The following is a 23,823-nucleotide window of genomic DNA, read 5'->3' as shown; positions in this document are numbered from 1 at the left end:
AGGCAATACATGTCTTTAATACTTTATATACGATGACACTGACCTGTATGTCATGGTCCTGAGTTGTGCACAAGGGTGAGGTACGCTAAGGAAAAGGGGAGTTTCTCATCATGGAGGGGTTGACAGCAGAAACGAGTATTCTTATGATGATTGTATCTATTGCAAGCATTGTACATATATTGACTCACTTAATCCTCTCAAGTGGGTATTATTATTATCCCCACTTATAGATGAAGATACAGCTAGAATAAGGTGGAGTCAAGGGAAAATCAAAATCCCAGTAGTCTTTTTCTAGAACTCAAGCTCTTAACCACTTTAATATGCTGTTAATCAATTAATAAACTCTTTAATAATCACAAGTATATATATAACATACATATTCTTTGCATATATATGACATGTTGGTAAAAATAAAAGTGATATGTTGAAATAGCAAAAGATTATTCAATATATGGAGTTGGGGCCAGCCACCCATTTGAACAAAAGTATCAAGGTAGATCCCTATTTGATGCTATAGATAAGAATAAATCCTAAAAAGATCAAAGTCTTAATGCTTAAAATAAATAAAAATATAAAAGAACATGTACTTGAATATTTTTAAAAGGTTTGTTTGGTAGGGAAGGACAAATTCTGAGCGGGGGGGTGGGGACTTTAAAAGAAAATATCTTACCATTTTGACTACATAAAACTTTTGAACTTCTAAAAAGAAAATTCCACCACAAAATGAAAAAATAAAAACAACATGCCAAGAAAAATACATGTAAAATATGAGACAGATAATGAGGTAATATCATCAATACATAATGAAATTTTACAAATCAATAAGAAAGTGATGAACAAAGGACATGGACAAATAGAAACAATGGCCAGTACTATGTGAAAAGCATTAATTATTAGTAATCAAAATCTTAATTTGTGAGAGAAACCAAGATGACGGCATAGGTAAGCACCTAAACTGCTGCCTCGCACAATTTCAAAACTACAACTAAAAGACAAAATGGACATCATCTAGAACCACAGGAAACCTGGCTGAGTGGAAATTCTACAACTAAAAGGAAAGAGGAAAGCTCACAGAGAATCAAAGGAGCTGCAAAGGGCTGAGGTACAGAGACAGGTGCGCAGAGAGGAAAGGTGGCTGAGTGCCTGGCTGGCTTTCTCTGGTGGGATGGAGAAGGAAGCTCCCAAATGCACTGAACCCCAGTTCCGACTGCACTGAATCCCAGTTCCGGGCGACACCCTGTGGACCCAGGCTCATATGAGGGGAATCTGGACTGTCAGGTAGAGAAAGAAAGGCACACAGAGACTCAGAGACTCGGGGGAGCTGCGGCGAACAGGGGTCTGGAGGCGCGCACGTGAGTGCACGCAGAGAAGACTGAGTGCTGAAGTTGCTGCTGGCTTTCCCTAGCAGGAGGGAGTCGGAAGCTCCCGACTGCACTGAACCCCAGTTCCAGGCGAGCCCCTGGGGACCCACACTCTTACGGGGGAAATCTGGACTGTTAGGCAGAAACTCAGGGGAGCCGCGAAAGGCAGAGGTCTGGAGGCGCGCACACAAGTGCATGCAAAGAGGACTGACTGCTGAGTATGCTGCAGGCTTTCTCTAGCTGGAGGAAACTGGAAGCTCCCGACTGCTCTGAACTCCAGTTCCGGGCAAGAATCTGGAAATACAGATTCATTGGGGGAGAAACTGGACTGTCTGGCAGTGGGCGAAACTCGAGGGCAGCTTTCTCTCAGAGGTGCTTGCAGCAATTACCGAGGGTCACTGAGACCCAGGCGCCTCATAGGGCAGGACTGACAGAAAGTCAAGACTGTCTGCTCAGCCCTGAGACTCCGCCCCATCCAAGCTGAGCACAGAGGCTTTTGCAATTTTGCAAGTCTGGTCCCATAAGGCTGTCCCTAGCACAGAAGTTCTCCAGGCGTAGACACAACTGATCCTCACAGCCAATTGGCCTGGAGGTCAATTCCTCCCAGTGATACCAACAACAATCAAGACTTAACTACAACAAGGCTGTACACACAGTCCACAAAGGGGTGCACCAAGAGTGTCCACCTCAGGTAACTGGGGAGGCCAAACCACTGGGCCATATAGGACACCTAGCACACAAAGCTACCCTACCAACTCAGGGAAGCAGCGAAAATGCTGAGACAAAGAAACAGATAACAAACAAAAGAAATGGAGGAAAACAAATGACTGGATATAGAGTTCAAAACCAGGTTTATAAGGTTTTTCAAGAATTTCCTAGAAAAGGCCGATAAATTTAGCGAGACCCTCAAGGATATGAAAAAGGACCAACTAGAAATTAAACATACACTGACTGAAATAAAAAATATTATACAGAGATCCAACAGCAGATTAGAGGACCGCAAGAATCAAGTCAAAGATTTGAAATACAAAGAAGCAATAAACACTAAACTGGAAAAGCAAAAAGAAAAAAGAATCCAAAAATTTGAAGGTAGTGTAAGAAGCCTCTGGGACAACTTCAAGCGTACCAACATCTGAATAATGGGGGTGCCAGAAGAAGAGAGAGAGCAAGATACTGAAAACCTATTTGAAGAAATAATGACTGAAAACTTATCCCACCTGGTGAAAGAAATAGACTTACAAGTCCAGGAAGCACACACAAAACCCCAAACAAAAGGAATCCAAAGAGGACCACACCAAGACACATCATAATTAAAATGCCAAGAGCAAAAGACAAAGGGAGAATATTAAAAGCAGCAAGAGAAAAACAGTTAATTACCTACAAGAGAGCACCCATACGACTGTCAGCGGATTTCTCAACAGAAACTATGCAGGCCAGACGGGAGTGGCAAGAAATATTCAAAGTGATGAATAGCAAGAACCTACAACCAAGATTACTCTACCCAGCAAAGCTATCATTCAGAATTGAAGGTCAGATAAAGAGCTTCACAGATAAGAAAAAGCTAAAGGAGTTCATCACCATCAAACCAGTATTATATGAAATGCTGAAAGGTATTCTTTAAGAAGAGGAAGAAGAAGAAAAAGGTAAAGATAAAAATTATGAACAACAAATACATATCTATCAACAAGTGAATCTAAACATCAAGTGAATTAAAAATCTGATGAACAGAATAAACTGGTGAATATAATAGAATCAGGGGCATAGAAAGGAAGTGGACTGAAAATTCTCAGGTGGAAAGGGGTGTCGGGGGTGCGAGAAGAGACTGGATAAAAAGCATACACCTATCGATGAGGACAGTGGGGGGGAGTTAAGGGCAGAGGGTGGGGTGGGAACCGGGTGGAGGGGAGCTATGGGGGGAAAAAAGAGGAACAATTGTAATAATCTGAACAATAAAGATTTATTAAATAAAATAAATAAACAAATAAATAAAATAAAATACCCAAAGCAGAGGGAGAGCTAAGTCATTACCTGGGCCTGAGGAGCATGACGCCTGTGGGTGGCAGCCTCCGTTATTGACCGAGCAGACGTCTATGAGTGTGCACACTCTTCCATCGCCCTGGTACCCTGATCACAGCAAGAGCAGGGGCACGACAAACAACGTTAAGACTATTCAAGAAGATTCCCAATCTGAGAATCAAATATCATGAACAGACCAACCAGAGATCCTCTATCATCAAACAGAAAATGTGAATTGTCATAAACAAAATTTCATAATTAAGAAAAAGTACAAGAATTAGGAACCTGGTTTCATAAACAATGTTCTTGGTTGTTTCTAATTACAAAATAAAAAAAAATTAAAAAGGTATATGAAAAATTAAAAAGGTACACTTAGTGCTGACACTAAAAAAGTTGACACTTTTTAATTACAATGACTTGATGATCTTAGAGCTAAATTATTCTAGAAGTCCAAAGTACTGTTGTTTTCTGTTAATGAAACACACAGTGTTGCAGTTAGTCCCTTAGAACTCGTTGAACTTCCTGGATAATAACTCAATTTAGATTAGAGAATAGCAATAATGACTCCTTTCCGGAAGAGAAAGAAAACTAACATGTATTACATGCCTACCATCGGGCCTGTTATTTAGTAAACTTTATATGTAAAATACTTCATGTATACATTATAAAAATAAATTATTTGTGGGAACAATGAAGCTATAGGTCTGTGATTCACGGAGACATTTTTTCAAATTCTGCATAACCTCAGTAAGCTATTTCAGTTTTTAATAAAGGCTTGTTGTCCTTTGATATCCAAAATTTTTCTCCTTCTTTCTTATAATACAGCTGGTACTAATGTGCCCTGAATCCGAAAGTTAAGTAAAAGTTTCCAGACTGTTCAGTTTATCTCCTTGGACAGAAGTCATATTTAAAATGAAGGGGGAAAAATCCTGTTTTTCAATGTATAGTTTGCCTGTAATGGAATCAGAAAATTAGTATAGTACCTGGAGGACAGGCCTGACAGTGGGAAGACCCAGGTGTATTCACACACTCAACAGGTGGGGCCACAGAACAACCGCCATTATTTATGTCACATTCATTGATATCTTGGCAAACATATCCATTTCCTTGCCAGCCTAGGAAAATAAGATTTGAAAAGTTAGCTCTATAGATGAGTCAACAAAGAAGAAAAGCAAATAGTCAAAAACATATAAAAACCTGCTTAGCTATAAGGAACTATAGATTTCAATGAGATATACTCTACCTATCACGTTGGCAAAAATTGTTTTAAATTTTTAGAATCAAATTCAGCAAATAGGAGTACACTTATATGCTGTTAGTCAGAAGTTAAATTAATAAAACCTATTTGGAAAGAGATCTAGCAGTATTTGTTGCATTTCTTAAAATACATACCTTTTGACTACCAATTCCACTTCTTAAAATGTATTCTACAGTGATAAAACTGGCAGTATATGGAGAAATAGGCAAGAATAAAATAAAGAAATAGGCAAGCACGTGTCTATTGCAGCATCATTAAATGGGGAAAAAACTCTCTGTGGTCAATAGGGGCATAGCTGATTACATTATGACTCATCTATTCCATTGAATTCTACAAACTATTTCTTTTATTTTTTTTATTTATTGATTAAGGTACTGGTATTACATATGTGTCCTTATCCCTCCATTGCCCTCCTCCCCTGCTCATACCCTCACCCCCCTGGTGTCTGTGTCCATTGGTTATGCTTACATGCATGCATACAAGTCCTTTGGTTGGTCTCTCTACAAACTATTTTTAATAACATGCACACACATATAGAAAGGAACGAATGAAAATACAAAATCTTAGGATAATATGTAGAATGTGATCCCAATGTGGGGAAATATTTTTTTTTAATCTGCATATGTGTCTATGTGTTTGTAAGAGTGAAAGAAAAGGTAGAAGAGGAGCAAGAACAAATTGTAACAGTGGTCTCATTAGAAGGAGACTGAGGTGACAGAAAAGGAATGTTAGTTTACTTTAAACATTTCTGTTTCAGTCAATTATTATGGGCTTTATTACTCAGAATTCAAATGATCAAAACTATAAGAATGTCTCAAACCTTTTGCAATGAAGTCACTAAACCAAAAGTCACTAAACAAGGCAACAGGGAGGTGGGGTCTTTAGTAACTCAGAAGAACAGTCTTCAGCAGCACAGCTCAGATCAGAGGCAGGCAAGCCACAGTGTGAACGCTGGTGCTTATAAGCTGTGTGATCTTGGGTAAGTTATTTGCCTGCTCTAAGCCTCAAGCCCTTATATTATAAATTGGGAAGAATACTCATTGCTTGCATTCTTGTTTTTGTTAGTTGCAAGAATTAAAAATTGCCTAGCACAGTGCCTTCATGACATTTCTATAAAAGAATAGCTGCTATTATGATGTTGTCTTTGTGCTCCCCTTTCTAAGAACATCCATGGAGTGCAGCCTCGTAAACTCTCTGAGACCTGGCGCATTCTTCCCAGTGCACCCAGCACAGTGCTTTGTTCATAGTAAGTGGACATACATCATCATTATATGGATGATGATGATCCCATATAATAAGGGATGAAGCTGGACTCAAACCCAGGTGCTCACTGAGTCCAGAGTCCACGTTTCTAATGACTCCACATTTGACCTCCCCTGGAGATTTGGTCCCTGTACGTCTGTGATGGAGCTGGACATCCCTATTCACAGCAAGGCCATGGGACCTTCTAATGCCACACCCAGATGAGAACTACTGGACTCAAGAGAAGACATGAATAATTTTCCCAACTTTACAAACATCTGGCTAGTAGGTAAGGCAGAACTAGAGCACATGTCCTTTGGTCTCAAGTCTAGTTAGTTGAGGGCAACATAAAACGTTTAACCTCACAAACTATGGCTAACCCTGCCCCCAATGTGTGACTCAAGCACAGCTTGGGACAAACCTCCCATTTCTGTTGTTCAACTGTCACAGCAGGAAGATTGGTCTGGAGTAGGAGTTAGTGAAATAGAACATGAAGCGGGATTGGAACAACTCCTAAGAACGGGCTTCTTATCCTTGGGCAGCAGAAGGAAGTTGGGTTCCATGCCTGGCTGGCAGGCAGAACCCAGCACGGTGCCTCTGGCTGGCGTAGACATGCCCACATACCTGTGGGACAGGCCCCACAATAGAAAGAGCCTGGAGTGTTGAAACACTGCACAAGTGCTGAACAAGGCGCAGGCCAGAGGGTGCACTCATCTCTGTCCAGTGTGCAGGCGGAGCTGTTCTGTGGGGACGTCCATCCAGCATCGCAGATGCAGCTGTACTTGGGCTGGCAGGAGGACAGGAGCGGGAATAAAGAAAATCAAAATGAGCAGGAAAACCTTTGAAAATCTCACCAAGTCCCCAACTGTTTATCCCCTAATGTTCATTTCCATAAGGAAATTGAGTGGCTTCTCTTTTTCCTCCCAATGATTAAGCATTTAGACCAGACCACGCATAAAGAGAAACATCTTTATTTCAGAGTAAGGGAAACCTATAATTTGCCCCCAAAGATGCCAGGGAAAGAGCAACAACAATCAAGAACTGTAAGTCAATATAATTAAAGTCAATCAACTCAGCCTGCTATGTTTTTAGAGGGAAAAACACCCATGTGGGCACAGACCTCAGAAAATCAATTCTGTTTGCTTCCCTTTTGCAAGTCTCTCCTTCCTTCCCATCCACCATCATTGGAAGGGAACCATTTTCCATCACGTAAGTAGGAAAAAACAGAAGTGAAAATAAAGACCTGAAGGTCTCCTGCAAGGCCAAGCGGCAGGCACTGGGCAACCCTGCGGGTCAGGAGCCAAGGTTGTCAGAACCCAGAGCAAGGGCGTCAGGGAAGTGGGCTCAGAGTCTGCAGCAGTCATAGGGGCCAGAGAAATCCAGCCTCCTTAAAACTGCACGTTGCTGGCAAGATGGGGCCTTTTGTGTTTCCATGTCTTGTCACTGTTGGAACTCACATGGCCAAAAGGAAGTCATATCTCACAGGGAGATTCATGAAGGAATAATAAAAATGTTAGTCATTTATATAATGAAATCTTAACTTCTGGTTCGAGTTTTCTGCTTATCGATGGACACCTCTCATCCCCTTCCTCACCTGTGCCCTGCTTTAGGGCAGGAAGTGGCTTCCCCTCTGCAGCCTCACAGGGCCATGCCTGTACACAGTCACGCAGGATGACAGACTAAGGACCCTGACTCCCTCCAAGGAATCACGGTCTGAAAGGACCCACCTGTCCAGCCTGTATGCGGACTTGATCCTCACAGATGCCGTGGACACAGAGCGCCTTGGAGCCTTCTTCACAGTCGTCATATTTGGATGCACACTGGGGGCCATGTGTCTCAGGTGAGCAGAGACAACTGTTGGTTACACAGAGCACAATGTCAGGGATTGTGAGAGGGATGTCCCAGATTGGAGAGGGTGCAGGCTAGCCTGAGGGACACCACCCACCCCACCCCACCACCCGTGCACGAATTTCATGCACCGGGCCTCTAGTATATTTATATATGCCTAAGTGATCGTTATGATGGAATGACCAGAACAACCGGTAGCTATGATGTGCACTGACCACCAGGGGGTGACGCTCAAAGCAGGAGCTGCCCCCAGCCTGCAGGCCCTGATTGCCGATGGGGCCTGTCAGCCACCCTCCCGGTCCCACCCCCCACCAGCAGGCCCCAATTGCTTTATTGGGGTCAATCCCTGAGGCTGGGATGGGGAACCAGGAGTAGGTGGCAGCAGATGTGGGCAGCGGGAAAGAAGGAGGGGGGGAGGCAGGGAATCACATAGTGGTGGTGCATGGGCAGCGAGGGAAGGAGGAGGCAGAGAACCTGATCAGCCCTGATCACTGGCCAAGCCTAGGGACCCCACCCATGCATGAATTTCATGCACCAGGCCTCTAGTTATTACATAACACCTAAGCTGGTGGTCGATGCTTTGTTACAAGAACATTTCAGTTCAACAATAACCAAATAAGCAAAGTTGTTTGAAATTTTCTTTAAGCTTTGTATAATTCTTAAAATTGCTGAATTAGCAGCAAGGTGGAAATAGAAGGATCATACCTCAACATAATAAAAGCCATATATGACACACACACACAGCCAACATCATACTCAATGGGCAAAAACCATTTCCCATAAGAACAGGAACAAGACAGGGATGCCCACTCTCACCACTCCTGTTCAACATAGTATTGGAAGTACTAGCCATGGCGATCAGACAAGAAGAAGAAATAAAAGGCATCCAAATTGGAAAAGAAGTAAAACTGTCTTTATTCGCACATGACCTGATACTGTACATAGACAACCCTAAAGACTCCATCAAAAATTATTAGATTTAATAAATGAATTCGGCAATGTAGCAGGATACAAAATTAACACCAAGAAATCTATGGCATTTCTATACACCAATAGTGAACTTACAGAAAGAGAGACTAAAAAAGCAATGCCATTTACCATCACACCAAAAAAATTAAGATACCTAGGAATAAACTTAACTAAGGAGGTAAAAGACCTATATGTGGAAAACTACAGGACACTGAAAAAAGAGATAGAGGAAGACGTAAACAGATGAAAGAACAAACCATGTTCACGGATTGGTAGAATCAACATCATTAAAATGTCCATACTACCCAAAGCAATCTATAGATTCAATGCACTCCCCATTAAAATACCAACAGCATATTGCACAGACCTAGAACGAACTTTTCAAAAATTCATCTGGAATAAAAAAAGACCCTGAATAGCTGCAGCAATCCTGAGAAAGAAGAACAAAGTAGGCGGGATCTCAACACCAGATATCAAGCTGTATTACAAAGCCACTGTTCTCAAAAAAGCCTGGTACTGGCACAAGAACAGACATATAGATCAAAGGAATAGAATAGAGAACCCAGAAATCAACCCAAGCCACTATGCCCAATTAATATTCGACAAAAGAGGCATGAACATACATTGGGGTCAAGACAGTCTCTTCAATAAATAGTGTTGGGAAAATTGGATAGATATATGCAAAAAAAATGAAACTAGACCACCAACTTACACCATACACAAAAATACACTCAAAATAGATAAAGGACTTAAACTTAAGATGGGAAACCATAAAAATAGAGGAATCCACAGGCAGCAAAATCTCAGACATATGCCAAAGCAATTTCTTCAATGATACTGCTCCTAGGGCAATGGAAACTAAAGAGAAAATAAACAAATGGGACTACATAAAAATAAAAAGCTTTTTCATAGCAAAAGAAACCATCAACAAAACAGCAAGAACATATTTGCCAATGTTATCACTGATAAGGGTTTAATCTCCAACATTTACAGGGAACTCATACAACTTAACAAAAGGAAGATAAACAATGGACCTAAATAGATACTTTTCGAAAGAAGACAGAAGGAAGGCCAAGAGGCATATGAAAACATGCTCAAAGTCACTAATCATCCAAGAGATGCAAATCAAAACGACAATGTGGTACCATCTGACACCTGTCAGAATGGCTATCATCAATAAATGAACAAATGACAAGTGCAGGCGAGGATGAGGAGAAAAAGGAACCCTCGTGCACTGCTGATGGGAATGCAGACTGATGCAGCTACTGTGGAAAACAGTATGGCGTTTCCTCAAAAAACTAAAAATGGAACTCCCATTTGACCCAGTTAATCCCACTTCTAGGAATATATCCCAAGAAACTAGAAACACCAATCAGAAAGGATATATGCACCCCTATGTTCATAGTAGCACAATTTACCATAGCTAAGATTTGGAAACAGCCTAAGTGCCCATCAGCAGATGAGTGGATTAAAAAACTATGGTACATCTACACAATAGAATACTATGCTGCTGTAAAAAGGAAGGAACTCCTACCATTTGCAACAGCATGGATGGAACTGGAGAGCATTGTGCTAAGCGAAATAAGTCAGTCAGAGAAAGATAAATATCACATGATCTCACTCATTTGTGGAATATAATGAACAACATAAACTTATTAACAAAAACAGATCCAGAGACAGAGAAACATTGATCAGACCATCAAACCTCAGAGGGAAGGTAGGGGAGGGTGGGGGTAAGGGGGAGAGATCAACCAAAGGACTTGTATGCATGCATATAAGCCTAACCAATGCACAGACAACAGAGGGGTGAGAGCATGAGTCGGGGGGGGGGGGGGGTTAGGGGGGGTAATGGGGGAATAAGGACACATATGTAACACCTTAATCAATTAAGAAATTAAAAATAAATAAATAAATAAATAATATTGCTGAGTTAGCTTAATATCTACAGTGCGTCTTCGAAAGGAATGTGGAAGGTATGGGAATGGCCCTGGGGGAACTGGAAGGGGTGGAGGGGTCACCAAGCCCAATCTTATCCTATCTAATAAAAGAGTAATATGCAAATTGACCATCACTCCAACACACAAGATGGCTGCCCATGTGGTCAAAGATGGCTGCTCCCATGTGGACACAATATGGCTAGCAGGGGAGGGCAGTTGGTGGGGACCAGGCCGGCAGGGGAGGGCAGTTAGGGGTGACCAGGCTGGCAAGGGAGGGCAGTTGGGGGCAACCAGGTCTGCAGGGAAGGGCAGTTAGGAACAACTGGGCCGGCAGGGGAGCAGTTAGGCGTTGATCAGTCTGGCAGGGGAGTGGTTAGGGGGTGATCAGGCTGGCAGGCAGAAGAGGTTAGGGGCAATCAGGCAGGCAGGCAGGCGAGTGTTTGGGAGCCAGCAGTCCTGAATTATGAGAGGGATCTCAGATTGGAGAGGGTGCAGGCTGGGCTGAGGGACACAGACACACACAAACACACACACACACCCTGTGCACGAATTTCATCCACCGGGCCTCTAGTACATATATAATTATATAAAAGTTGTTCCAATAAGAAATCATATTTCTGAGCACTCCAAGGTTGCCTTTATCATTAACATTAGGTCATAGATTAGTAGCAATAGATGATTAAACTTAAAAAGAAATTCAATTATTCATTCCCTACCAAAAATTATTTAACTTCCTTTTCTCTGTCCATACTCTCCCACTCATAGTCTCTTCCCTTTCCTCTTCTTTCTCCCATCCCTTACAAAGACTATTCTTTAAGATAATTTAATTAGATTCTTAGATTACAGTCTGAAGTTCCATAATCTATAGTCTGAAGTTCATGTACATATTTTTTCTTTTTTAAAAAATATATTTCTATTGGTTTCAGAGAAGAAGGAAGAGGGAGAGAGAGAGATAGAAACATCAATGATGAGAGAGAATCATTGCTTGGCTGCTTCCTGCATGCCCCACACTGGGGATCCAAGCATGCAATGCGGGCATGTACCCTGACCAGGAATCAAACCATGACCTCTTGATTCATAGGTTGATGCTCAACCACTGAGCCATGCCAGCCCGGCTCATATACATATTTGAGCATTTGATCCAAGTGGCTCCCTTGTTAAAAGTTTATTTTATCACCAACACCACTTGCCAAAAGTTTTTGTGTTTTTTTTTTATTTTTATCAACTATTACTAGCTCTCTGAGTCTATCATGGATGAAATATCTGAGTGTTCTGGACCTCACGGGACATGACTGACCATACTTATTAACTGTTCATCTCAGACAATGTAAGAACTTGCTCTGCTTCTGCTTCTTATGAAATAATAGTGCCAATCTATAAACGCCATTTTCATCTTGGGACCTAAAGTCATTTTCCTGCAGGATGTGCTCAGGAAATTGTGTTTATCTCATCACTAAGAGCTCTACTATTGGACAAGGGCTTAAGATTTGAGAGATTCTGGTTCATGGACTTGCGTTGAATCCTCTCATTTTATCTCTCTCTCCTTCTTGCTCTTATCACTTGGAGATGAATTCATTTTAATCCTACACTCTCCTTCACACAGCTACAAAGTACACTTCTTTCATGATATGATAAGAAAGAAGTGGGGAGGAAGAAGCCAGTAGACTATCCACTCCCTTGCTGTGATCCTCAAAGACAAGTATAATTAATCCCATTTTACTGGCGAGGTTCACATTGCCCACGGAAATTTACGTCTGTGTGATGCCTGCACAATTGTTTCTCTCTCTCTCTCTCTCTCTCTCTCTCTCTCTCTCTCTCTCTCTCTTTTTTTAAGATTTTTAAAATTGACTTTCAGAGAGAGAAGAAGAGAGAGGGAGAGAGAGAAATATCAATGTGAATCCTGCACACCCCTCACCGGGAATCGAACAGGCAACCTTTCAGTTCACAGACGACACTCAACTAACTGAGCCACATCAACTAGGATGCCCCATTGTTTTTTCTAGATCACATTCCCACATCCAGAAAGGTAAAGTTAGTTGAAGACTTTCCCTTTTTATGTCTTTTTAACATAACAATGTTTGTATGTAAAATGTATTCTCAAAGTATCTGGATATGGCCTTTAAAGAAAAAGAGTAATGAATTATAAACCTCCCTGCAGAAGTCACTTTTGTAATGACTAGGTTTTTCAGTCTTCAAAAACAATGAAAGTGCTGTTGGCAATTGGAAGAGGTCAAGTGCACTTTCATAGTCATAGTTTAACTTGCTTTAGAGTCCATGGTTCAATGTTAATGTAAATGACTAACTGAAAGAGGTAATGAAAAAAAAAAAAGAGAGAGAGAGAGAGGTAATGAGCTTAATACCTAACTACTATCTGAGCTAAAACCAGACCATCTTCATGGTTTAAGCTCGCCAAGTTTTAAAATCCACCAGTGATAAGAATGGAGATAAATAAAATAAAACCTGCTAATCATCCTTGTGTTCCTAAAGAAAGGAAAAAACACACAAACTCAACCTTTTTTTTTTCCTAGAAACCTTCTCAATCTGAGCCTAAAGTGTATAATATACACCACCCATGCTTGGCAAATTTGGACCCCTTGGGCTGTCTTAATCCAAGTAAACAGGAGAATAAGAATAAATTCTTCAGAACAAAGATGCAATAGCAGCATTGTGTCAAAATACTAGCTGTAAGCTGCCTGAAGCAGTTGAGGGCAAGCCCTGGAGTCACAAGACCTCCTAGGCAGTAACAGACAGTGAATGGTATTCCTTGCTCTGCTTTCAGTAACTCTAAAAAATAATTTTAACCAGAAAGTTTCTTGTGAAATAGGGCTTTTGATTAATCAGCATTTGCATAATGATTTGTCTTTCAAAGTAGGAATTATAATCCCTTTAAATAAAGACTCCTTTGTCTCCCCAAGTCACTGGGTTCCCAGAGTTAGAGGCTGAAGGAGGCCCCCAAACCAGAGCAAACTGCCCACCCTATTGCAGCAGCTCCAGATTATCCAACAGCCTCTCCAGTTTAACTTTAGCAAATGTCTGAAGTTTCCCGAAGGGGTTACTAGCCTCAGAGAAGCTACTGATTAACAAGGATTTAACCTCACTTAATAGACTTCAAGGAAGCCTCCAAGTGATTGCGGTTTCCTTACATAGACTCCACAGAGCAAGAATTTAATCCTACACTCATGCACATTTTCCTATGAACTTTTATTCCTTCAAAAATCTCTCTTATGTCCAGCCAGTGTGGCTCAGTGGTTGAGTGTCAACTATGAACCAGAAGGTCATGGTTTGACTCCCTGTCAGGGTACATGCCCAGGTTGCAGGCTCGATCCCCAGTGTGGGGCGTGCAGGAGGCAGCTGCTGATCAATGATTCTCTCTCATCATTGATGTTTCTATCTCTCTCTCCCACTTTCTTCCTCTCTGAAATCAATAAAAATGTTTTTTTTTTAAGTCTCTATTATATACCTGAACTAGAGTGTTTATGTTGTAGAAAATGAAGTGGAATTCCTGTGACTTCATAAACTATCCCCATATCAAAAAGAGGAACCCAGAATTAAATGTTCTGCTCTCAGCCTTCAGCAAATCCCCAAAGGGCAGAGATTAGAAACCAGAACTATTTCCCGAGTCAGCACAAAGAGTCTTGGGCTTTCTTTTATAATGGGTGCAAGAAAGAATTCGGCATTGCTCTTAAAGTTTGAGTCTGCTGTTTAGGTAGCTCTCAACTGAAAGAAATCTCTAACATTACCCCTGCCCCTCGTTTGTATCTGGACAAAGAATTTTCACCCCTGGCATGCAGCAAATAGTTGTGTCAAAGTTTTTCTTTTCTATTTGCAGGGGAAGGGGAGAGAGTTGTGCTGGGGGGAAAACAATTTTGCCTTGGTCTATTGATTTCATCCCACTTGCACACCTTGATATTCTGTTGCCTTGTAAGACCCTAGAAGACAGTGATGATAAAGGAAGACCGGAGTGAGATGTAATTTCCAGGACATTCCTAGATATCAGGAAGGCAATAAAGTATTAGTGCTAGGAGTTGGGACATTTGCCACCTAATGTCTATAAGCAGCAAGTCTCCTTGATAAATGCCCATAATCACATATCAAGAGATAATGCTTTCAAGAGAATGAAAGATTAGACCCACATTCTGGATCTAACCCAAGCTTGATTGTTTATAAAAGCAGCAATGGGGGAGGGCCATATAAGTGAGAAACAAAATCCTGATAGCAAAAGCTCTTTAATAACACAATATTTAATTTAAGTTAGAGGTGGTTAATTTTGGTTTTGAACCAATTATTAACTCATTGATGTATCTATCAGGAGTTTCAATGAGTTAAAGCTTATAACTTAGAATGAGAAAAAAAAAGTTAAGATCAGATCAAAAGAACAAACGAATAAATTAAATGAAAAAGAGTAGGGTCATGACTGCTTTTTGAAACAATATAGTGTGTTTACAGATGACCAGGAAAGAAAAAACAAAATTACTGTACTTATTTTTGCTGGAAAGAACAGAATGAATATCGTTGTGAGGGAATTGAAGGACAAGATAGTAGAGACGATAGTAAGAGAGCAAATAATTGCTCTTCACTCTGGTGAGATTACACTCCAGTGTACTCATGCACGACAAAACCAATTTCTTTATCTTTTAATAATCACAGAGTGCAAGCTACCCACCAATATAGGGAGAAAGAAAATGTATTTTAGAAAGTGATTGTAAGAAACCATACAGAAATAAGTTTGAGGTTGATCTGCCATAAATTTTTGGACTTGATTATTCAAAAAGATAATGTATCAGCCAGTCTTCCTAGAGTTTGATGGGAACGTGGAGGTGGAGTGATGCTTAACTCTTAGCAAGGAAAGGGAAGTTTTCCTGGAGAGGGTAGTGCCTGAGCTGTAGAAAAGCCATTTGACTTAGGGGCTGCATGATTTGTCGTGAGGGGCCTTGTAACTAATTGAAGAAAGTCAGTGAGAGTTAACTATTTGAAAAAACCTCAGTTCAGTCTCTGATTCTTATTATGGTTAACATGTTGCACAGGACTTGAATGAAGACATCCTCACTAAATCTATTGCTATGGTGGGGTAGCCCTTGATGAGGTAAGAATATCCAAACCTGTGGAGAATTTTCATAACAATTTATTTGACTCAAATCAGGATATTCCTGGAAGCAAGATCTCAGCAGGCTGAGAAAAAAAGCTCATAAGAATAACAGTTTTCAGTTTCTTTTTTTTTTTTTTTTTTTTTTTTTTTTTTGCATTTGAGATTCAGGAGAGAACCTAAGGAAGATTGCATGAAGGTGGGAGAAAGGAAGGCCAGACTTGGATGACAGACTAGTTAAAGTTATGTACTGTTCTGAAGGTGGTCAAGTTTCAGAAGGAGGGTTCTAAAGGGGACATTTCAAAGGTGTGTTAACCTAGATGCACAGAAACAATGGACAGGGCTTGCTTAAGGCAAAGATAAGCCTTTTACTGAAGAAGTTATGTGCCTGACTACCCACCATGACCTGCCCACTTAAGAATTTATGATCAGATCACCCTGAGAGGTCACTTTCCTGGGCATCCCTTTTTCATCTACACCTGCTTCTATTTCAAGCTCTTGGATGGCTGCTCTTTTGATCTCTGAGTGTTACTAACCCTCAGCCTCATCTCGCATCACGTTCTCCGGACTCTATGCCAGCCACGGTGGCCCTCTTCCAGTTCCTCAGGGCCTCTGGAAAAAGGAATTCTCTGTGGGGTGAGAGTCGAGGATGCACAGCTTTTCTTGCTCTAAGTAAATAGTTGTGTGTAAAGTTTAAATAGAGCCACATATTCCCCCATGGAGCACCTAATTTTGCTGCCAATACAGATAGTTAATCTTGAATGCTTTTAACTATGGGATGTTTTAATCCTTCAAAAACACACCTTAATATATATGATGTAATATATATAATGGCTTTTTTAGAGAGAGAAGGGTAGAGGAAGAGAGAGAGAAACACTGACCAGCTGCCTCCTACACAGCCCCCACTGGGGATTGAGCCCGGAACCCAGACAAGTGCCCTTGACTGAAACTGATCTGGCAACCTCCTGGTGCATGGGACGACGCCCAACCACCTGAGGCACACCGGCCATGGCAATATATATTTTTAAATATGCAAAAGTGATAGTTTTACCCAAAGCTTTAAGAGACTTTACATGTTTCTGATCATCCCTCTGGGGGCTTTTGACCCCAGCCATGAGAAGGGCATTCCTCGGGTAGCTGCTGTTCCTCAGGCTCCAGGCCAATAACAAGACACCCAGACCAAACCTAAGCTGAAGCACCATGGCCAATCTACGGACCCAGGAGCAGGAAAAGTAAAAGCTTGTTGTTTAAAGGAAAAAGAAACAGTTACCTGTAGCTCCCTACTGTATTAATACACGTGGCTCCATTCTGGCAGCCGAAGGGAGTTCCTGCGTAGATCTCACATTCATTAACATCCACTGAGCACAAAGGACCCTGTGTTTGTGTAAAGAACAAAGTCAGGTGCCACAGGTTACAGAGGCATCTGGGGCCCATGTTCCAATGAGATGTTTAAGGATTTACACACAGACAGTAAAGACAGTCAAGCCAACTACAATAATAGTAGTACTAATATTAATCTCTGGTTATCCTTCCTCTGGAACTCAGATTTTTCCTAATAGGAAAACACCAGTCACACAAGAAGGATCCTATGCAAACTAATTCTCATTTCACTATGGCTCTGTGCCTGGGAATACTCACCTATTTTATTTTATTTTATTTTATTTTATTTTAAAATATATTTTATTGATTTTTTACAGAGAGGAAGGGAGAGGGAGAGAGAGTCAGAAACATCGATGAGAGAGAAACATCCATCAGCTGCCTCCTGCACACCCCCTACTGGGGATGTGCCCGCAACCAAGGTACATGCCCCTGACCAGAATCGAACCTGGGACCTTTGAGTCCGCAGGCCGACACTCTATCCACTGAGCCAAACCAGCTAGGGCACCAATTTTATTTTAATAAGCATGTCAGGTACATTTTCACCATGAATAGGAAAGAACAAGAAAATATACATGGCTATGTCAGATTTCTTTAGTACATTTGATGCTAAACCATTTAAATGAATGCTAGCCGAAACATGATACTCTTCCATGTAGTTATGCACTCCAGTGAACCCCTCTTTAAGATGGCTTAGCATTTAGTGGGTTATATATGCATGCCTGCCATTGTTTGGATTGTGGCATACATAGTATAATTCATTCTGATTCAGAAGACCGCAGAATCCTAGAAACTTTGGATGGACAATTAAATATGTCTAAATGACTCCAAGGAAACCACAGATGCTGACTCACCACCATTTTCAACCGAAGACCAAGTGACTCACCTTCCACTGTGAAGGACAGATACAATAAAAGGAATCATGAAGACTGAGGCAGGTTCCACCGTTCTGGCAGGGATTGCTGCTGCAAACCTTTTTCTCAACTGTCTGAAACAAAGACAGGCCGGTCAGAGAGAGAGTGGCACTTGCCGCTGGCATCAATAAGAGGCCTGTCTCAGTGCAGGTGTGTATGTAAAGCTCCATTTTACCCCAGTCCCTGAAGGTCTTCCTCCAGATGTTAAATCCGTTACTTAAATTCTTCTTCAAATCAATGCTCTTGTGAAAAAAAATACGTGTTTCATATAGGTCCTATTTCATGTTCCTTCACTATTGGCATGCATTTAACCATGGATGGGATGAAGCATGAGATGAGATAATTCTCACTCTATTCTTTGGGAAAGCATTTTTCACCAGAGAAATATATGTTGGTAGACAAGCGTAAAGACTTCAGGTGTGGAAATAATAATGGGCATTCCTATTGTGCTAAGAAAATAAAATGGAAATACCGGTTCTTTTGCTGTTACTGTTATCTTTAGTCCCTCCAGATAAGCATTTGAAATAGGATCATCTTTTGCTGTCACCCCTCCTCCAAAGGTCAAGATGACTGAACTCTTTTCATCCAAGCCCCTTTGTTTACAATGTGACCCCCTTAGATACACCCTCCACTCTCATGCTCACATGACTACTTTCAAACTCGATTCACAGACAGACCTCCTTTGTCTACACAACCTGGGGAATACGTCAGTTACCAGTTCCAATCTTGTAAGATTTGTAACGGTTGGGAGCAGGAGGGGGCAGAGAAGACTTCTTTATAGAGGACAAGTGATTAGGTAAGGACAGGTATGCTATTAATTTCACCTAATCATAGTCCTAAATCTATGTTTTAAAAAATGAAAATAGGAGTAAAGTATGCACTATATTCCTTTTTAACATTCAGCAACTCGCAAAGAAAAGCAAGCCTGTTGCTTTCATTCTACAGAGGAAACTGGGAGCCGGAAGACAGCCAACCAAGTGTCTCAGCACCATTTACTGCAAAGCCCATTCTCGCTTCACCTCTGTCATAAGTCATATTCTTTCTGGACGATGTTTTCTTCCATTGTTCTATTTGTCTATCTTTGTGCCAGTGCCACAATTAGCCCTGTCCATCAAAGGACATTATTGAGAAAGTTAACCACATTCTCTTTAAACGTTTTCCTGGTGTACAAAAGCAACTTTGTCTGGGGAACAGAAACAAATAAGTCTATGGGGACCCAACAGGAAATGGAATCACTGAGCACTCAGGAGGAAGACAATAGGGAACAGGGGAGACTGTCGTGCCCAGAGAGCACCTGTCCTATCTGAAGGCATAAAGGCACTTACATTCAAACATCATTAAAAATTCTTTCTGGGGGATAACAAGGACAGTCTGAGCTAATTTGATCATGGCATCCAGTTCTAGAAGTTTGGTAGAAATAATGAAGCAGTCTATGAAACTGAAAACTCTAGTGCTGGGTCTTGCTCCACAGGTGTGATTCATTGCTCATTTTCATTCACTTAGTTACTCCTTTAAAAGATCAAGTCTAAGCAAACAATTTATTATCTAAGTCAGGAAAAGGAATAAATAAACTTGTTTGCCAAATATGAAGCACCAAAGCAGAAGACATCATTTGAAGCATACTCGAAACAGATCAAGAACATTAGGGCAGAGATTGTTAACCTGGAATCCGCTGCCTTTTATTTAAAAATTTAAATATGGGACACTCTGTGCATTTCTTTGGGTAGAAGGTTATGACTTCCATGAAACTCTCAAAAACACTAGCCTTCTACAAAAGGGATTTATAAAAAAAAAAAAAAAAAAAAAACTGACAAGGACTAGTTTATAAGCCTGTAGTACAATAATGAAAGGTATACCCTAAGACAAGCATGTCAAACTCAAAGGCTAACACGGGCTAAATAAAAGAGGCATATGGCCTGTGGGCCGTGAGTTTGACATGCTTGCCCTAAGAGATTGTTCAAATTTAATTACCAGCAAGCTTACTTTTAAGGAAGTTTGGAATATTTTGTGATACACCTCAGACTTCTTAATTTAATGTTAGAGAGGACAAATGGCCTCAAACTTAGACCTTGATGCCAGAATCAGCAAGTTGGGTGGTCAGTAGCTGAGCAGATAGAGCACAGGTAAGCCCACCATATCACCACTGAAGGGTGACGGCGTAAGAGGAAGAGCACGTGGACTGCTGAGCGAGTAAGAGGCCTCAATGCTCAGATGCTCTCATGCCCAGTGACCTTGGGCTAGTCACTTCATCTCTCTGAGACCCAAGTTCCTCATCTCTATCCTGGGAAGCATGAAGTATGATGAGAATTAAACTATAGCAAAAATAAAAGTCCTTGATATTAATCATCCAACCATCTTAAGATAAAAATACTAGATTCATCAATGATTCTAGTTTATTTTAAGTAAAAGATGTTAGATATGGACTTACCTGCTGTAAGCTTTGAACTTTTCTCTCAAGATCCACAAACTAGAAGTGGGGAGGAAAGAGCATAAGTTACCTGATTCAAAGGCATTTTACATAAAATGTTATCCCCTTGACATGCTTTTCTAATGCCCTCTTTTGGGGACTCACTTTATCTGTTTGTTTCTTCTTTTAGTGCCATGCCCCTCATCATTCCTCTCCCCTCCAAGCTTCCTTTTCTTTCTACTCTCTTTCATCACATAGATTTTTTTTAAAAAGAACTCCAACCCACCGATGAATTGATTCATTGCTTCTTTGCACACATGACTGTGGGAATTTTTATAAATGACAAGGATTCATCCACTTCTCCAATAAGAAGGTTGTTATCAGAACATGAGCAAGGCTACTTATGCAACAAGTTCTTGCTATAGTATTTCCAACATTCTGGCCATCACCACATCACATCCACATCCTCTATTAGAGCTGTGTCATTTAACCAAAATGTCCACGATTACGATGTTAAATTTCTACAGAAGACACAAAGTTGGTATGTCTCCTGCCAAATGGTTGCTTATGAAGGTGAATTGAGGAGACCCCACTTACTTTAATGGTATAGATGTCCAGACTTACCTTAGAATTAAGCTGATGGATTTGACTAGAAATATTTTGAGGCAGACCAACTGCACTCCTTTTTAAATCTGTAATATCGTCTTTGTTTTTCTGGATCTAATTTTAAAAAGAAGATGAAGAAGAAAAAGAATGAGGAGGATAAGGAGGGAAAGAGGAGGAAGAAGAAAATGCAAGCAAAAGATGTTTGTATGCATTATAGGAACAAAATTTTAAAATTTGAGTATTATTTTATTTTAAGCACTAAAATCTTGCCCATTCTTATAAAAACCAAAACACTGCCATGTATAATAAACTTCAGACTAAAATAGCCATGGCATAATTCCATTTACCATTTTCAGCAACAATCTCTCCAAGTATTTTCCATTTGCAGTTTCCCCCCATAATTACAGTTTAGAGAGCTTGTTAAAAGGCCTGGCTTGGAATCAGACTGTTCAGGTTTCAAATCCTGACTCAGCCATTCTGTGTGTGCCCTTGGACAAGTGATGGAACCGCTGCAGGGTCCCTTTACCCCCCTATGAACGGGGTCATCGTCAGCCAGCTCCATGGGGCAGCTGTGCGGGTTAGATGAGATAATGCACAGGAAGTGCAGAGCACAGTGGCTAGCCCACAGCCAGCTCTAAATAATGCCAGCTGCTAACACCATGGCTGACACACCAGCATGATGCAGCTAAGAAGGAGCACTGAAAACACTCAAGAAGAAGGAAAATAGTTGGCCAATTCTGTTCTGTGGTAAAAGGGAACTGGTCCCTTCTACTTCCTCTGGTGCCCCTCCTTCCTTGCTCCCCGTATGGAGGAGTCCCCAGTATCACCTCTGGACTAGAGTGCGTAAGCCTGCACAACACTAGCAGTAACTCCTCTGCCCATCATTAACCCGAGGGCATTGCTCTTTACACGGACTTGTGCCCCCTCCAATTATGTCCCCTGTGCTAAAGATTCAAGGTACAGATTAATAAGTAACTGTTCGATTAAGTGACCATACCATATATGGATATACAAAATTACTTCAATATATTTCCAATGTATTACCTGTTGTAAACATTCACCAAGGTCTTCATCATTTAATTTAATTTTCCCCAGGGATCCAGTTTTAAATTCAATGTTTTGAGCAGACCCAGTAAGAAACACTAAATTTCCTCTCTCTGTAGCCATTCGAGGCCTATATAATACAAACCAGAGAATGCATCATTAATTAGGATATAATTTTTTAAAATATATCTTTACTGATTTCAGAGAGGCAGGGAGAGACAGAAAAATCAATGATGAAACAGAATCATTGATCAGCTGCCTCCTACACACCCAACACTGGAGATTGAGCTTACAACCCAGACATGTGCCCTGACCAAGAATTGAACAGTAACCTCCTGATTCATAGGTCAACGCTCAACCACTGAGCTATGCCGGCTGGGCAGAACATATAATTTTTAAATCCAAAAAATGAAGTTTCTCACTGAATATTTATAGACTGCATATAACTTCACTTTTGGTCAACTCAAGTAAATTCTCCCTGCTCATATGCCATTTATTTCTCTGCAAATTTCCAAGAGATATCTCCATTTTGCCTACTTGCTTTATTTGCAAAATGATAAATAAATGATTTGTGTAGAAGATAATTCCACATTTTTTTTCCTGTTTATTTTTAATACCATTATTTTTCTCAAGAAAAATTACTCCTTTGCTTATCTGGCTATTTGGGAAAATGGATGAGGAACAACCCTAGTCTATCAGCAGAAATAATCCATGGATCTACTTACTGTTGGATGTCAGCAATCCTTTTTTGCCTCTGCAACTCAAGTCGTCCAGTTTCACCATCTGATTCTGCAAATGTCAACAAAATGACCACACTCCAAAGAAAATATGAAGACATGTTCCTCGCCAACCCTCCTAGGTTGTTGGGTAAGAGGGAGGCCACTCCAACTGAGTGTGGGAGTTTGGAGAAAGCAGACCAGGCAGGTGTACTTTGACCTCTGAAATGTCCTGCAACTTTTTAATTCTTTCTTCCTTGCCCTAGGCTAAGTTGGTTGTTGTCGTTTTTTTTCCCCCTCCTGAGGGATGTAAATGATCTTAGCTCTTCTGTACTCTTCAACCTTTAAGTGATGTGCAACTTAATCATTATCTATTTGACCTTTGAAATGGTAACACACTGCTTTGGAAACACCCACTAAAACAATCCTTGCTTAAGAAGTAGGTACCTTTTGCCCCAGCCGGTTTGGCTCAGTGGATAGAGCTTCAGCAAGTGAACTGAAGGGTCCTGGGTTTGATTCTACTCAAGAGCACATGCCCAGGTTGTGGGGTCTGTCCCCGGTTGGGGGCATGCAGGAGGCAGCCAATCAATAATTCTCTCTCATCATTGAAATTTCTATCTCTCGCTCTCCCTCTCCCTTCCTCTGTGAAATCAATAAAAATATTTTTTTTAAAAAAAAGGAGTAGCTGCCCTGACCAGTTTGGCTCAGTGGATAGAGCGTCAGCCTGCGGACTGGAGGGCCCCAGTTCGATTCTGGTCAAGGGCATGTACCTTGGTTGTGGGCACGTCCCCAGTGGGGGGTGTGCGGGAGGCAGCTGATCGATGTTTTTCTCTCATCGATGTTTCTAACTCTCTGTCCCTCTCCTTTCCTCTCTGTGAGAAATCAATAAAATATATTAAAAAAATAAAATAAATAAAATTAAAAAAGGAGTAGCTACCTTTTAACGAATAGTGCTGGGAAAACTTTTGCATGATATCCACAGGCAGGACCCTTACACCTCAGCACACATAAGGATGAACTCAAAATGAATCAAATACCTAAATAT

General features: G+C 40.9%; 1 protein-coding gene across 1 annotated transcript in view; it reads right to left on the bottom strand.

Annotated features, from left to right (window-relative positions):
• CUBN (cubilin) overlaps positions 1–23,476 on the bottom strand; it is a 324,986-nt gene extending 301,510 nt beyond the window's left edge. The window contains exons 1-10 of the mRNA XM_079772268.1: positions 22,788–23,476; positions 22,063–22,192; positions 21,037–21,132; positions 20,434–20,472; positions 17,978–18,079; positions 16,985–17,088; positions 7,605–7,731; positions 6,502–6,664; positions 4,361–4,492; positions 3,390–3,485 (exon numbers count right to left, since the gene is read on the bottom strand). Coding sequence (XP_079628394.1) covers positions 3,390–3,485; positions 4,361–4,492; positions 6,502–6,664; positions 7,605–7,731; positions 16,985–17,088; positions 17,978–18,079; positions 20,434–20,472; positions 21,037–21,132; positions 22,063–22,192; positions 22,788–22,900 — 1,102 coding nt within the window. The 5' untranslated portion in view covers positions 22,901–23,476. The remainder of the gene's footprint in view (positions 1–3,389; positions 3,486–4,360; positions 4,493–6,501; positions 6,665–7,604; positions 7,732–16,984; positions 17,089–17,977; positions 18,080–20,433; positions 20,473–21,036; positions 21,133–22,062; positions 22,193–22,787) is intronic.
• Positions 23,477–23,823: the final 347 nt, after the last annotated feature.

Source organism: Cnephaeus nilssonii, assembly GCF_951640355.1.
Source record: "Cnephaeus nilssonii genome assembly, chromosome: 1".
Classification (NCBI taxonomy): Eukaryota; Metazoa; Chordata; class Mammalia; order Chiroptera; family Vespertilionidae; genus Cnephaeus; species Cnephaeus nilssonii.
This window is presented reverse-complemented; position numbering and strand designations above follow the sequence as displayed.